The sequence below is a fragment of the Struthio camelus genome, chromosome 5 (genome assembly GCF_040807025.1).
Source record: "Struthio camelus isolate bStrCam1 chromosome 5, bStrCam1.hap1, whole genome shotgun sequence".
Taxonomy (NCBI): Eukaryota; Metazoa; Chordata; class Aves; order Struthioniformes; family Struthionidae; genus Struthio; species Struthio camelus.
Window position 1 is genome coordinate 71136401 of NC_090946.1, and position 15790 is coordinate 71152190.

The 15790-nt window shown below is 40.0% G+C and overlaps 1 protein-coding gene across 1 annotated transcript in view; it reads left to right on the forward strand.

Annotated features, from left to right (window-relative positions):
• Positions 1 to 4136: 4136 nt before the first annotated feature.
• The window catches only part of PPP2R5C (protein phosphatase 2 regulatory subunit B'gamma), a 90089-nt gene continuing 78435 nt past the window's right edge, over positions 4137 to 15790 (forward strand). The window contains exons 1-2 of the mRNA XM_068947064.1: positions 4137 to 4270; positions 5991 to 6056. Of these exons, the coding sequence (XP_068803165.1) occupies positions 4244 to 4270; positions 5991 to 6056 (93 nt within the window). The 5' untranslated portion in view covers positions 4137 to 4243. The remainder of the gene's footprint in view (positions 4271 to 5990; positions 6057 to 15790) is intronic.

The window sequence follows — 15790 nt, forward strand, 5'->3', positions numbered from 1 at the left end:
AAAGAATGAAAAGTTTTCAAAAGAGATAATGCAAAGAAATGTGTATTTCAATGCAAATATAATCTCATCCTCACTTCCAGATATTCACTGGAAATTCCTCGAGCTGAGATTCTGATAGCATAATTAACCATACGTGAGAGGTTTTTTCATTTTTGACCAGTCCAAATTTTACAGAAATTATACTCAGTGAGAAGATGTACAGTACTGACACTACTACATTTACATATGATTACATCAGTTAATTATGGTTTTGGATGTGCATCTCTGGTTCTATGTAAGTGACGTCAATAACTACCATTTGTAACTGCAGTCACACATAGGGCTGAAATATTATGTCGCATACATACGTGTTCTGAAATTTGACCTGTTACTCATTACCTCAAAAGAGTCTGACTTTTATACAGCTGTGAATAAAATATTTTTTAACCCTTACAACACAGCAGATCATAACAGTGGGACATCTAATGCTAATGGATATTAACAGAATTGAAAAGAATTAAAACCTAGCTATTTAGATTGAGACCAGCCAAGGAATTATTTAACGTAATTCAGGGTAGGCAGAATAAATCCATGCTAGCTGAGAAGGTTTCTGAAAGACGTTTAAGTTTTTGGTGAAGCTGAATATACTTGCTTTGCAGTTCTTGATGCTAGGTTGCATAGAAGCAGAGCGTATTGCAGGCATTCAAGCCTGATGAAGTAGTTTATTATCCCAGATAGCTCCTTAAGACATAATTTCGCAGTTTCACTACTCCTGATAGGAAGGTTATCTTACTTAGCAGTGCAGCCTGAAAACAAGCCTGGAAAAATTTTTTATATTTCAACCCATCTATTTCAGCCTCTCTTTTTACTGCCAGTGGTGTGTGAATTTTCAGTTCTCTCTTTACATCTGTCACAGAGTGCCAGAAAATGGAAAAGATCTGCTTCAGTCAATAGGGAGAAAGAAGTACCTTGAAAAACAGCCTGCCAATATTTGACAGTTCTATACAATGATGACAGTTCATTGGCTTCTCAAACCTTGTCCACAAGTACAGTTGCATAGTTTCGGTTGAGCCAAATTAACAGCTTGATGGCAAAGGGTCTCATTGTCTCCCATCTTCCCTGCTCAGTCAGTTTTCTGCCATTTTAGCAAGTTGAATTAGCATACCACGCAATCAAACCAAGATGGTGCATGGAAAGCAGTAAAAGCATAAAACTGGGACTGGGAGAGGCAGACTGCGAACAAGGCATCTCTTCACAGTGATAGTGATCTGCTCAGTCAACTCAGGCCAGACCATGAATGATCAGGCTTTGCACGGGAATCAAAAAATATTTATCTATATATTTATATATATCCAAAAAGGTTGGAAAGGGCTAAATATGTAAATATCCCCCCTTCACTGGCTCACTGGGCATTTGGCCCAGTTTCAAACTATTATTCACCTGCTTCATGTATAACTGAAGCTATTTAGCTGTTTTAACATTTGCAAGGTTAGACAATTTAATCAATACAGTAAGAAATGCAAAATGTTAGCTATACTGCATGCACTAGTTTGAAAGGATTTAGAAAGTTGGACAGTAGGCACAACATTTTTAATTACAGAGACAGCCTAATCAGTCTGAAACTGTTCTGATTTCTGGAAACATCTAGTTTGCATGAAGCACGTTCAGAAGTTAATACAAATATTAATATAGTCATATTCACACTCCCATTACATCATCTTATTTTCCTACTCTGTAACACAATAATTAGGCCCACAGTGATGTAACACCGTAGTAAAAATAAAATTTCATCGCTGCATAAAACGGTATGTCACTTCTCTTGTCCTCATAGTTCATGAAGCCATTAGAGCATACAGATGGAACAATTTTTCTTGCAAACCACCTCCACCCACTGATTATTTGATATACTAGAGCAGGCCTTGGAAAATACAATTGCTTTCTGTTACTGGTGAATGAGAGTCTTTCCCTAGCAAGTGAGGTGAGGGGGAGTCAAGTTTTCACAAGAGTCTCTACATCTGTGGTCACAAAGAAAACCTCCCAAATGTTAACTGAGTCAGTGCCATCTTTTGAACCTGTATTCAGTCTAATGCACGGATTCAGTGTTTTCCCAACTACCAGCAAAACAGACAATTTTTGCTGCTGCTATTCAGGAGTAGGTGGGTAACAACGATACTGACACAGTGTTTCTATTATTTGGAAAAACTATGGGCACTAGGAAGCATAAAGGAGGCCAAGAGCCAATGAGAAACTCATTAAGCAGCTTAAACTGATCTAAATCTAGTCTGTTGAGGTCACATCCCTCCCCCGCCACACATTTCCACCCGCTTCCTTCGGCCATTGCTAGTGTTTACAAAAGCAGGTGGTGTGCCAGTTCAAGGCAAAAAACACATCACTTTGGTGGGATAGTTTTCAGCCAGATCAACTCTGTGAACTGGTTTAGGGGCACAGCACTAGCAACAGCGCAAAGGAGGGAGGTGGGAACACAACCGCTTGGAATTAAGAACAGTTTAAGTTTGTGTGAAACTATAACCTAATAAAGAACTGGAAGTTCTGGAGTTTATCCTCAGCTATATGAATCCTTTCATACGCTGATCAAACTCCAGCTTAAAAGAGGGCTGGATTGCTTTGCCTTACTATTTCTGAGTATGTTCCTAACCCACATTCCTCTTTCTGGGTTGGTCAGAAGTCTTATTTATAATGAGTAGAAATTCACTGATGACCGATTCCTAACAGAAGCACAATAGTGATAGTGGCACCTCCATTCTAAATCCTCTAACCAGAGAAGATTAGGGAAAGGCTAAGAGGCAGACATAATTTGTTTTCTAGCACATAAGAGGCGGGGAGGGGACTGAAGCAAGAGGAAGCAACTCCCCGTAGTCAGAAGACTTCTTTGCAGTGCTTGGATAAGGGAAAATTTCTTCGCCTTGTGACCACAGCAAAAGCAAAGTGTTCCCCTACGACACATACAAGCTGATGCTAGCTATCATCACATCAGACAGGAACAGTTATTAGAAATCCCAGTTCCTGAGAAATGAGACCTCAGCTGCTCACTGGTGCTGGCTTTTATACTCACCGGGTGGGAAAGAAAGGAAGTCAATTTTTTAATGCTAGTATTTAATAGGCACCTGTAATTTCTTCATCCTTTAGTAGTGCAGCATAGTTAAAGCTTAATAAACGTATTTAATATACATTTTAGATGTTTTATGTCTTGGGTTACAATTCCCTATGCTTTTTTCCTCAGTTTAATAGTAACTTGGGGCTTGGTCAGGCTACATGATAAATGCAATTTGTAAACGTTCCTGATAAAGTGTCATACCTGTCTTCTTTTGTGTCAGAAGACTATTCCGATTTTTGCATTGCTGCTCGGAAAGGTTAAAGAGTGGCTTGTTTTAACACTAACCTCTGGCCAAAGGTGGGCATAATTGAAAAGAAAACATATGCACCTAAGCATTAAAAAAAGGGGCGGGGACAAAGATACTATTACAAAATCAGGCTGCATCTATGTAAAGCTCACCTTTTCCTTATCCACATACTGCAAGCACACCCTGAAGTCCTCAGACTGATGATGACCAGACTGGGTGTGTACGACAGGGACAGCACGCTTCGTATACGCCCTATATTAACTTTCTCTTCCTTAAACACTTGCCGCCCTGCGGCGAGAGGCTCCCGGACCGGTCGGACCCTCCCGCTACCGGCCTCCAGGGGAGGCCGAGCTCCCGGGGGGCAGCTCAGCCTCGGCGCCCGGCCACCTCCCGCGGGGCCCCGCCGGCCGCGAGAGCCCGCCGAAGGCCCGGGGCGCTGAGGCGCCGCCTCAGCCCTCCGCCCTCCTCCGAGAGGCGGCGGGATCCAGAGGAGCGGCTCTGCCCTGGGGGCTCTGCGGAGCGAAGACAGCCCCGAGCCCCGGCTCTGCTGCTGCCGCTGCTGCCCCCGCCGCCGCCGCCGCCCCCGGCCGGTCCCCGTCGCCGCCGCCGCCGCCGCCGCCCCGCTCGGAGCGTGACAGGAGGGGGGAGGGGCGGGAAGCAACAGAGAAGCCCGCCCACAGGGTGACGCCATGGGAGCCTCGCCTCACGTGACCGGGGCAGCCAATGGGGAGGCGGCGTCCCGGCTCCTGCGGGCGGGGGGGTAGGGGGCGGAGGAGGAAGGGGGTGGGGGGAGGCCGAGGCCGCGGCCGTCGCCGAGGCGGGCGGGGGGGGGGGGAGCGGCAGCGCGGAGCGGGACCGCCGGAGGTTGCGCCTCTCCGGCCGCGGCGCCGAACCGAGCGGCCATGCCGAATAAAAACAAGAAGGAGAAAGTGAGTCGGCGGCGGGGGCGCGCGCGGGGAGGCCGGGCGGGTCGGGCCCCGCGGGGAGGCTGTGGGGTGCAGGCCCCGCCGGGAGGGGCCTGGGGCAGGGCCCTGAGGGGGGCTGGGGCGGGTCGGGTCGGGCCAGGGGCAGCCCCCCCCCACCGTTGTACGCAGGCGGTCCCCTTCCTTTCCTCTGAGTGGGGGCTGAGGTGACTCCTTGGGGGGGGGGGGGGCTGGGGCCTGGCCCCGGGGAGGCTGTGGCGGGCTGGCATCGCCCTGCCCCGCTCCGGGGGTTTCACCCCCCTCTGCTCCCCGCCGGAATGGGGCGCGGAGCCCCCGCGGGCGAGGCCGCGGCGCCGGGGGCGGGGTGGGCGAGGGGTTGAGGGAGTTGATGGAGGGCGGTCGTGGGTCTGTTGTGTGGCGGAGGGCTGGGGGGGGGGGTCACGCAGTTGGACAAGGCGCCTGGAGGAAGAGTGAGTTGGAGAGGGTGTCTCTTAATTTGGGACCAGCCCGAGTCTCTCGTGGCGGAGGAAGGGGTGGTTTTGAGGGAGGCAGGATAAACGTTTGGGGGGGGGGGGGGGATTCCTGGGAGAGCCACCTCTCCAGCCCTCGTCCCGGGAAGTTTCACTGGCGCGTTGCTTTGACTGCAGTTGAAGTTGTGCCTGGAGAATCACCGTAAGCACTCAGCAAGCGTTAATCAGCGCTTGAAATCTTTTCATCTGCTCCTCCTGCCAATGGAAGATGGATGTTGTTTTGGCCTCGCTTTGCCTCAGTTTCCCCTATGCATCTGGGAGGGATTTGTTTGGCAGCCGTAAAAGGGGCTAGCACAAGTAACGAACGTTAGCAGAAAAGTTTTAAGTCCAATATAAAGTCAACGGGATTGCACTTTATTTTGTGTGATAGGCAATTAGCTGTCACGGGAATGAGTGCACATCAGAAGCAGTGAAGTATAAGTCTGCATGGTCCTGCTGCTATCCCACCAGACCTTTTTATGTTTGTTTGACTTCTATCTGCTTTCTAGTTTTTCAACATCACTTTAAAATTAGGTGTAGGAAGATTGGGCGGATTTTGCGTTTCTATTTTCTTTTTTTTTTTTTTTTTTTACTTTTTCCTAACATCCTTGTCTCTTTGATGTTGAAGAACCTCAACACTTATTTCTCTTCTGAGAATAACAGAAGTAGCTCAAAAATATGCAATGGGTGAAGGATGTAACTTAAGTGCAATGCTGGGAAAGAGAATTTGGGGTGCAGACCTACTTCACATACTAGAGTTTTTAGCCCCATTATAGTTACTTGGAGGAAACACCTAGAAGAGACAAGATAATGAAGTGTAAAATGTGTACTGCACTGATGCTTGTTTCAAAGCTAAATATAACTACTCCCGAGGCCAAAAAGCAAAGACAGCAAGGCTCAGTTCTTAGGCATGGCTGAAATCATTTGCATTCTTTGCCCCTGCTTGTTTACCTATATACAAGCCTCTCTTTAAACACGTTATAAGTGGGTTTTGAGGAATAAATACAATGTAAGAAATTTTCTTGAAGGTGAAAAATGTTAAAAGCAACTTTGTAGAGACTGCTTTTTCAGTATTAAGTTTTTTTTCAGTGAAACAATATAATTCTCATCTCACCATTTTTAACGTTCTTAGCAAGTAGCTAAAAAACTGAATTCTTGATGTGAAAGTCTATCTAAATCTTTACAAAATAACTGAGGCTGCAAACTTCATTTTTTAGGAACCTGCAAAATCAGGCAAGAGTGGAAAAAGTGGTAAAGATGGACAAGATAACCAAGAACATGAGGTAAATATTACTAAAACGTGTAGTTTTTCCAGGCAAATGTGTGATGACTTTTGAAGAGCATATTAAGTTTGTCTAGATTGTTATAATTTTGATGTGATAGATGGCTGTAAGTAAAGTGGTTATAGAACTTCTGGTGAAGTATTTGACAAAAAATATTTTAAGACTGGAGAAAATGCTTTTGAGGAAGTTGAATTTTATTTAGAGCAACTTAGACTAAAGCGAACATGCAAAATATTTCTCAGATATTTTTCTGTTTTCTTTTTCGTTCTGAGGTGTGTATCTATCTTATTTTCTAGTCTCATCATGAGGTTTTGGACTTGTCTTTTAGTTGCTTATCACGTTTTTTTTATCATTCTTCATAATTCCCGGAGCTCTCTTCTCTTAAAATCATGATGTGAGCATGTCAGTTAAGTGTCAGTATCCTGTTCCATATTGTCTCAGGAGACCTTAGGCTTAATTAAAGGCCGCCAACTTATTTCTGTTGTGTGATTTCTTTTTATAGGTGTATATACTGGAGTGTTCCATTTTTGACTGATTATTCTGTTGTTGCTGCTGCTACTTTTTTCAAACTTTTACATTGCTTTCTGCTTTGCTCGCTAGCAAGGTGCAGTGAATTCAAAGAGGTCGATTAAATTGTGGCTTACTCGCTTTCCCGTGTTAATCTGGAAAACCAGAGTTAATGGTTTTGCTTCATTTGGAAATCTACAGGGTTCAAGTGGATTCTGGAATTTCCTGTAAAGTGTTAATACCAACCTATATGTAAAATGCAGTGCTGAAAAGTTTGTGCAAAAATACATTTGAAAACCATATTCTTATCCAAAATTACCACTTCCCCTCCCCTAAATGACTATAAGAAAAAAAAGAATTTTTGTGTTTGCTCTGTAGTGTGTGTATTCTTTCTGATGCACTTCATTGAGTTTGTTTATTTCTTGTGCAGAAAGATGCATGTTACAGTATGTTAATGAAATCATTAGATTTTGTGAACTTTAGTATCTTGGCAAATTCAGGTAAAACAATGATTGAATTTTGGTGGAGGGAACTGGTATTCTAGCGACAGGGAAAGCCCTTAGAAAGAAATCGGAACTGTATCAGAAAAGAGAAGTTCATAATAAATAGTAGAAATACATATACTTAATTGTGATATGTTTTTGTCTTTGCAGTATGTTGCTGTGGCATTAAAAACAGTATTACTTCTTGACTGGAATTCCGGTTCCTTTGCAATTATAAGACTTGTCATTATCAATATCTTAGCTGGGTATTTTTTGATTTACTTAGGCTGATGAGTTACAGGTTGGTGAGACCAGAACTGGTTACTTCTTTTTGGTACTCTAACTGTGAGAACTTTGCACTCGATCCTAATTTGTGAAGAACTTTCAATGTTAACTGAAAATGTGTGTGTAGCTTTCTTCAGAACATCTTTCCATACTTGCAGATCTAGCTTTATTTTCATACTTTTCCTGTACTTAAAATGTGCAAGAGATGAGTCTCAATAGGACAACACATTGCACACTGTTCCTGCATTTTTTTTCCCCTCACTTTCAGTTGTCCTTTCAGTTGGAATTCTGAATGCAAAGTATAGTTTTCTTAGATTATCAATGATACTTTGTCATGTATGGGTAGGGGGCAGAATGGGAAAAGGGACTGGGGCACTCACGAGAATGTGACCGGCACGTATAGTATGCTAGCGTTTCCCAGTGGGCATTGTTTAGCCTCCAGACAACTCTGAAAACCTCAGTGCCTGACTCATTAACTTAATTAATAGAATAATTGCATACAAATAATAGTATAGACTTTGCATTCTAACAAGGTTGGCTGTAACCAACATGTATGTTTGTTATACATGCAGAAAGCAAGCGGTTTGTCAGCATATTGAAGACTAGTAAACGTAGAAATATTCTAGAGCATATTAGGAATACCTCTATAGGATTTTCTTATAAAGAAAAGGGGGTTTTGTGTGTGTTGTGCATTTTCTGTTTGTGTTTTTAAGAGAAGATTCTCTTAACGTTCCCTTCTTCCTATGTTTTAGTACCTGTGTTTTAGTGTGGCTTTTTAAAAAGCCTCTAGAAGAGGTTCTAGACTACAAGTAGGTTTGGAAACATACTGGTTCATATTCTTTTTTCCTCGAAATGAATTTAATGTGTATGGAAAACGGCAGATTGTGAGGACTAGAAACTGTCTGCTGTTCAAAGAACAGGGACAACACAAGCAGCAGCGTCCCACAAATACTTTATTTATAGACGCTTGTATAGTGCTTAACTAAATTCATGATGCCTTGGACTTGTATAGATGAAAAATACAACAGATCTTAGTGATTTATGAAAATGAACAAATGTTTTTCCTGCCCTGCAATCAGGAGATAAGATTTAGGTTGAATGAAGCTACTTCATAAAGCTATATAGAAAGAAGGCATGGAAAAATGACTAAAAGTCAGATTTCTGGTGTGTCGGGTAATGATGCCCATGCTGCAAATGACTTAAGCTGATACTTCTGTCAGTTTGTAAATAGCAACAGGTACCTGTTAGTATGTACAAAAGTATTAAGAAGTGACTACAGCACATGAAAAGGCATTTAATTCAGTAGGCCGCTTATTTAAATCCCAAAGAATCCAGTTGTAGTCATGTTTGAAAATGAGAGGTCCATCTTGCCTAATTTTCTGTGTTTAGTGTTGCTCCGCGCAGATGATTTGGGGAGAGAATATAAGAATGGGAAAAAAGATGGTGATTCTTCTCATGTTACCCTTACCCATGTCTTGGTTACTTCAGGTAATACAAAAGGAGCCAGATTAGGTAAGTCCAGTGGTCCATATAGCTTAGAAATTTTTTTGCCATGTGCATCAGTAACAGATCTTGAAGAAGAGTTTTAGAAACAGAACAAGTGTCTGGTCTTCCATCCTGGTATGCTTTTTTTAGTCTGTATTAACATGGGGCTTAAAAGCTTGCCTGGGTGAGGTGTAAATAATAATTTTCAAATTATTAATGATTTCATTGACTTTTTATAGTGTCATCTGTAGATTCCCCCACCCCCCCCACCCCTTATTTAATCACCCCTAAGTGGGAGGACTTCCATTCCTTTGATTGTTCTTCTCTATTTCCCTGTTCTGTTACCCTTTTTGTGGTTGAGTTACTGTCATCTCATGCATAGTGTGCAGTTCTGGTATGCTGTGAATCTGTACCATAATGCAACTATCTTGTATTTTTAATCCAATTTGAAATTGTTCACTTTTTGAACACTTAATGAGCTGATATGATTGAGGAATTTAAATGAAATCAATACCTCAAATTTGTGTATGTGAACAGGGACAAAATACTTTTAAAATGCGTCGTCTTTAGGTTTTGGAGTTTTTTTTAAAGCCTATATGTTTTTGTAATTCTTAAATTGTGTATATAGGGGTGCTGAATGTCGTCATCTTGAACTGATTAATTTTTATTTTAAACAAATCTGTATTTGAAGAACTACTGTTGTAAAATGCCCGGACAAATTGTTAGGACTAAGGCTGCAGAATCAGGCATTCAAAAGCAAGGCTGTTCTCTTTTTCCAAATGTGTCCTGAACATCTTTTGTTTGTTTCTATGTATATGCTTATAAGAGAGATTTTTAAGTTAATGTGCTCACATGCTGTATTTCTGTGCCCTCCATGAAACGCAGTGTGCATGCTGCTAATTAATCTTTGCTTGCATATGTAGCCCCATGCATTGTTCTTACCTGCTGCTAGTGGAAGTTTTGGGTTTGACTGAAGTCTTTGGCAGAGGCATGGATAGAAACAAATCCCCTCAGTTGATGTTCACTTGGCTTATTCGTGAGACCTGTACTTCTTTATCTTCTGTATTTCTGCCTTCTTGCTGTTCTAGGGTGTATTCTGCGTGAGTAAAAGAGGTGAGGGACACAGCAATCTTATTCATAGTGCAGTCTTGACTCACTCCCTGACTCCAGTCTGTTCTATGCACAGAATGAGCCAGGAAGTAAAACTTGACCGTACACGACTTTATCTTAAGAAGGCTATGGTGCTTAACTTGTTGAGGTTGCAAAGTCAAGAATTGACTTTATTTTCTAATAGCCATATCTTTTATAAATCTGAAGTTTAAATCACATGGACCAATATTTCCACGCTATTGAAAGGGGTTGAAATTTAAATCTGTCTTTTTCCCGCTTGAGCTAATGGCGTCACATCTTTTAAAAATGGCTTTCTTTGAGCTGGCCAGTTTAAGGGAGGAGGGAAACATAATTTGCTAAGATTTTTGCGGTCTAAATGATCTCTGGAACTATTGAAACTAAAATAATTTTGAGAGCAGTTTTTGTGATGAGGTACCCAAAAAGCAATACACACATTTTGATAGGTCCCTTCAACCTCTGGCCCGTCTGCTCCTGCTTTTTATTTTTCATTTCATTTAAACTACATGTTCCTTCTCTTCTATACTGCCAACTAGTGTAGATCATAAAAATGATATTCCCTCTATTTCCAATGCCGAGTACCCGGCATTAGAGTGGCTGTTGAAATAAGCAAAAATTCAGTCATAGCTGACAGAATGGTCTTTTTTTTACTGTATCACCTGGAAGCCTCAGTCTTTGACCCAAGGGCTCGCTGGGCAAATATAGATATTGCAAAGAACTGAGATTACAAATGTGTATGTGTATATGTATTTATACATGTATACATATTTATGTATATAAATATCAACTGTAGATTACGTGGTCAGATTTATCTTAGACGGACAGCAAAGCGCTGAGAGGGACAAATCATTTTTAGTTAAGTAAATGAAAAATAAAAACCAAATTTTAATACTAACTAATTTGAAATGCTTGAAGGAAGTACTCAGCATGTGGAATTTCCTGGGAAAGGGGGAGATGAGGAAGAGGAAAGTTGTGAATATTTAACATTGATTCTTCTGCTGAGAGCTAGAAGTTCATTTAACCTTTGATAACTAAGCCAGAAAACAGTTGAAAGTGGGGTTGGTTTGTGTGTGGTTTTTGGTGTTTTTGTTTGTTTGTTTTAGATGTAGCTCTTTCCTAGAAGATACAAAATCTGAAGTACTCTTATATAACGGGAAGGTAGAAACGTGTACTTTTCTGTGCAGCCCAGATCTACCTTTAGCCTGAATGTATCCTGTTAGTAAAGATTAATGTGCTGGACTAAATAGTTACCAGAACAGTTGACCTATTCCTTCAAGTATGACCTCTTACTTCAGTAGTTAGTTCAGGATATTAGTGCCTTCGAGCTGTGAACAAAGAAAGGTAATATGACTAAATCTGAGTATTGTTTTCCTCTCTGTTTGGGAGTAGCGCCTCATTCTGGTAAAATACTTTAGTTGTTTCCCCGTGCCCAAAAACTATGCTCAGAACACCAATCTCCAGGGGAAAATGCCTGGGAGTGGGCATGGTTATGTCAACCCATAGTAACTTGTGGACATGCTCTCTAGCATCTAATTCACTTTAGCAGAAGTTACTTTATAGGCAAATAAGCTTTATTGTAGAGTTCTGTTTTGTCAGAGAGGTGGGTAGGTCTCCTTTTGAGTTAAGACAGTAGTAACTCGTGGTCAAGTGCACCTGAGTTCATAGAAATGAGCTCTTTCCTTTTCTTTTTTTCACCATTAAGCTAGTTTTAATTCTATGTCTCTCTGAACCTAGATTGTTGCAGATCTACCATGTTAACCTCGGAGATAGCCTCTCATTATCTTCTCTATGAATTTCTTTAGAAAGAAGGGGCTTTATGTTACGAGTTAATGATTGTAAAGAAGCATTACTCCTTCTCTCTTAAAACAAAACAAAAAAAACCCAAAACCTAACACTCTGGAAAATAATCAAGTGTTTCTTACAGTACTTTACCAATAGTTTTAATTTACCACTATAGGGAAATAAAGTTGAAAATTTAATCCACAGACTCTTATTTCTGTCTATATTGCCTGCTCAAATGTATGTGTTTAGAAACTTGCACTTCTCACCCATGATACCTACTGTTACACGGAACACGGGTTGGTTGGCCCTGGGGTAGGACACAGATGCGTGACCAAAAACAGCTAGAAGGGCTCCATAACTTACCACCCTTGAGCTGGAATATACTGAACCTGCAGATGAATCACTAAATTGTTCATTTTCTTGCTCACTATTTTATGTTTGAAGTTGAAACTTCAATGATTGCATTGAAAGGGTGTAGGAGCACTTAGACAGTTCATTTGTTTGGTTCATTTGGGGGATAGAAGAGTTGGAAGTAGCTGGTTGCCTTTTGTAGAAGGCAGTAATAGGTGACTGGGAGTGATAACTTCTAGGTCTAGCTGGACTGATTTGGAAGACGTGAAACTTCTATTTAGAAGACCTCTATTCAGCTTGAATCTAGATGTTGGGTAGTCTATAATAGGGAGAGAGTACTGTTTCTTTCAAGGAAGTATTGGCTTGGTGACCTTCACTAAGGAAGAACAGAAATTATAGCTCTTTCTTCAAGTTCTTCTGCCAGGCAGAACAGCAAATGGAAGACTAATGTGCTATGACTGTTGTGTATATGTATTATCATCTCATTGTTTCCATGGGCTGCCCTGCTTCGCCTTTTTCTAGTTTAAAGGCTTTTTGAATACAAACAAATCAAAATGTAATAAAATATAAACTACAGTGGCCGGTTTTCTCACCATGCCAGAAACTGCTTGATTTATTGACAGCATGTGGTACTATAATCACTGTTGAAATCAATTTTCAGATAAAACAAACTAAATAGCTTTGTTAAGTAATACAGAATTATGTTAGGTGCTGACCCATGCTTCTGTCCTGCCACTATATCACAGCCATTGCCTTTATTAAATGCAAATGATAGCTTCCAGTGCAAAAATTTTGTCAAGCAAATTTTCAGCATTTATTTCAGTTGCATGAGGGCTTTTTTCTTTAAATATTAAGTTTCTAAGCTATCTAGCATGGTGGTAACAGAAACCTCTCTTTAATTGGCCATCTTTAAAACACTTTAGACAAAGTAAGATTTTTTTCACCTCTCTGAAAGAACTTTATGAAGTAGCTCTTGAGTTTTTTTTTTTTTTGTGATCACCTTTCCGTGACCAGCCTAGGATATAGTGGGGAAAGACTATCAATATTCTCATTACTTTTTTAAATTTATTATTTATTTATTCCTGGTTACATGTGCATACATGATTGTTGTTCTCTTTGTTTAAAAAAAAAAAAAAAAGCCACCTCGCCCCCAAAATAGAAGTGGCACTGACATTTTGTGTCACTGCTAACTTGTGTGGATTTCTGAGCAGATATCATGGGAAAACATATCCTAATGGTAAGATGAAAACCAGCAATAAACCAGAGGAGCTAAATCTTGTACTTCTGTTTTAACGAGTCCTTTGTGACTAATAGCATCAAAAGTTATTTAGAAAATGTAATGGCTGTCGTCTTTGAGTCTGTATTTTCTATATACTATTGCTTGTTTTTTCTCATGTGTCCCTGTTTGTGACTTTCATTGCAAAGCCATTTAAGGTGTTATACTAGTTATTAGTAATACTGGCAAACAAATATATCTGATCATATCTTGAAGATGGTGCATAGAGACTGTTAATATATTAACAGTATAGCTTCTGACTAGACTTTTATTTCAGACTTTTTAAAGTTATATTTGAGCATCTTAGCACAGAAAAATAAAAGTGTTTATTAAGCACCTCATTAGAGGCTAGAGGAGCTTGAGGTCTGAGGGGAAGGATACCTTTGAAGACGCTTCTACCCTCCTCCACTTCCCCCCCCTCAATTGTTCATGTGCACTAGGACTGTTCCTAAATAATTTCTGGAGATACCGTCTTGCCACAAGGCATTCTTTTAATCAGCTGAGACTATTCTGTTTTAATTGTTTGGTATGCTAATATGTACTTTATGTGATTCAATACATATATTTATTGTAACTTGTATAAAGCAGTTATCATTTAAGCTCTGTCTTCCATTACTGTTGCCAAATGGCAATCTCTGCCACTCAGTGGCACAGCGTTTATTTCTAGCCACGTAGAGCTCAAGAACTTGGAGGTATAATGAGATTTTTCTGTGTATGCTAGTCTTTGTAGAAATGGTTTTACAAAGAAGTATGTTTGGCATAGGGTAGGATTTTTCTTTTGGACTTAATCTCTATATAGTGATGTATTAACAACGTAAAACAATGTTTTAAGGGTTTTTGGTAATGTTCCCTACCATGCTGCCAGTTTGATTCTGTGGATTGCTTAAGCCACAGCTATTTATAATACAGAGTTTTTGGCTCCTAGACTTGGCCCCCACCCGCTCCTCTCCCAGGTATACAACCCTATAGAACAGGAATGTGTGATAGCCTGTAATGAAATATCTCCAGAGCATCCAACAAATGTTCAACAGGCCAAAACAATAAGCTATGGTTTTTTTACGGCTTATACATCGTGTAACAAACCTTGCCCTGTAACATCATGTAACAAACCTGTTTCTTCAGTATATGTTGTTCAGAAGTATGTTCCAGTGGGACTGATATGCTGAATAGCTGCTAATGTTTTCAGGAGTTAGTCTTGAGCACTAGGTGAAAATGATTTGGCAATTTGTCTTCATTGATTTGGAAGAACAGGTTTTCATGTAATGAAAATAATTTGGATTTTTTTGAACAACTAATCCACTGGATCACAGAATTTCTTGATGACTTTAAATGGACAGTATTAGACCTATTTTTCAAAGCCTTCTAGGGCTGTTGTGTTTGGAATGTTATTTCTAACATTAGCAAAAATGGGGCTTTAAATCAAACTAGCTGCATATAAAATCAGGATGGACTGACTTTTGCATCAAGTGTGTAAATAAAGTCTGAGGTGTGGTGGTTCGTTTTTTTCTTTTTTAGGCTTGTGTGTCAGCTTCTTAAATCTTTGAAACTTAATTTTTGTTCATGGCTTGCAGTTCTAATTTTCTTTTCTGGAAAAAAAAAGGGTTTTTTTTAATGGGTTGATAAAACTATTGACAAATAATTAGGTGTAGCAAGTAAATATACCTTTTAGGTGCTGTTTGCACCAATGTGGTACTGTTTGCTAACTAGAAAGATGTGCTATGTGCTACTTTTAAAGCAGTTGTATAACTTATTCACGTTTTTACCTCCATTTGTTGTTTCTTGTTTCCAGTTTTTTATTTACATTTTGTCTTTTTATATGTGGGAATTGGAACTTCCTCTTGCATCCAAACCAAACATACGTTAGTACTGAAGAGATTAGCTTAATGGCGTGTCACGTACCTTTTTATGCTTTTAAAACTAATTTTTTTTTAAAACTAATTTTGGTACTTACTATTCTCTGCTTGCTAATCATGCTTTTAAATTCTCTGAATCCTTCCTGAATGGAAACAGAACAATGAAAGCAACAGTTTTTCTAATCAAAAGAAGTTAAGTGCGTTCTGGAAAATGGGTATTAGTAGTTGCTCCACTGTAAACGGAGAACGTGTAATGCGAAAGGTGGTATTATGCTATAGTTCATCTTTTGTTTCAAACAGTTTCTCTCAGTATTTTTTTTAAGAGTTCCTTAAGCTCTGAGAGGACTCCAGTTTTCATGAATGTGTATGTATACTACAGTATTATTAAAATAAAGATTTATTGGATTTTTTTTGAAGATAAAATGGTGCTTCAGGCTGATCAGAGAGAAATTACAAATGAAAATTTTTTTAAGGATTAAAGTAATTTAACACAAGCCATCAATTATTCAGATTCTTCATTTCTATAATCATAAATGTTCAAAGTATTATTTCAAAACATTATGTTTATCTATTTTTAATCACGTT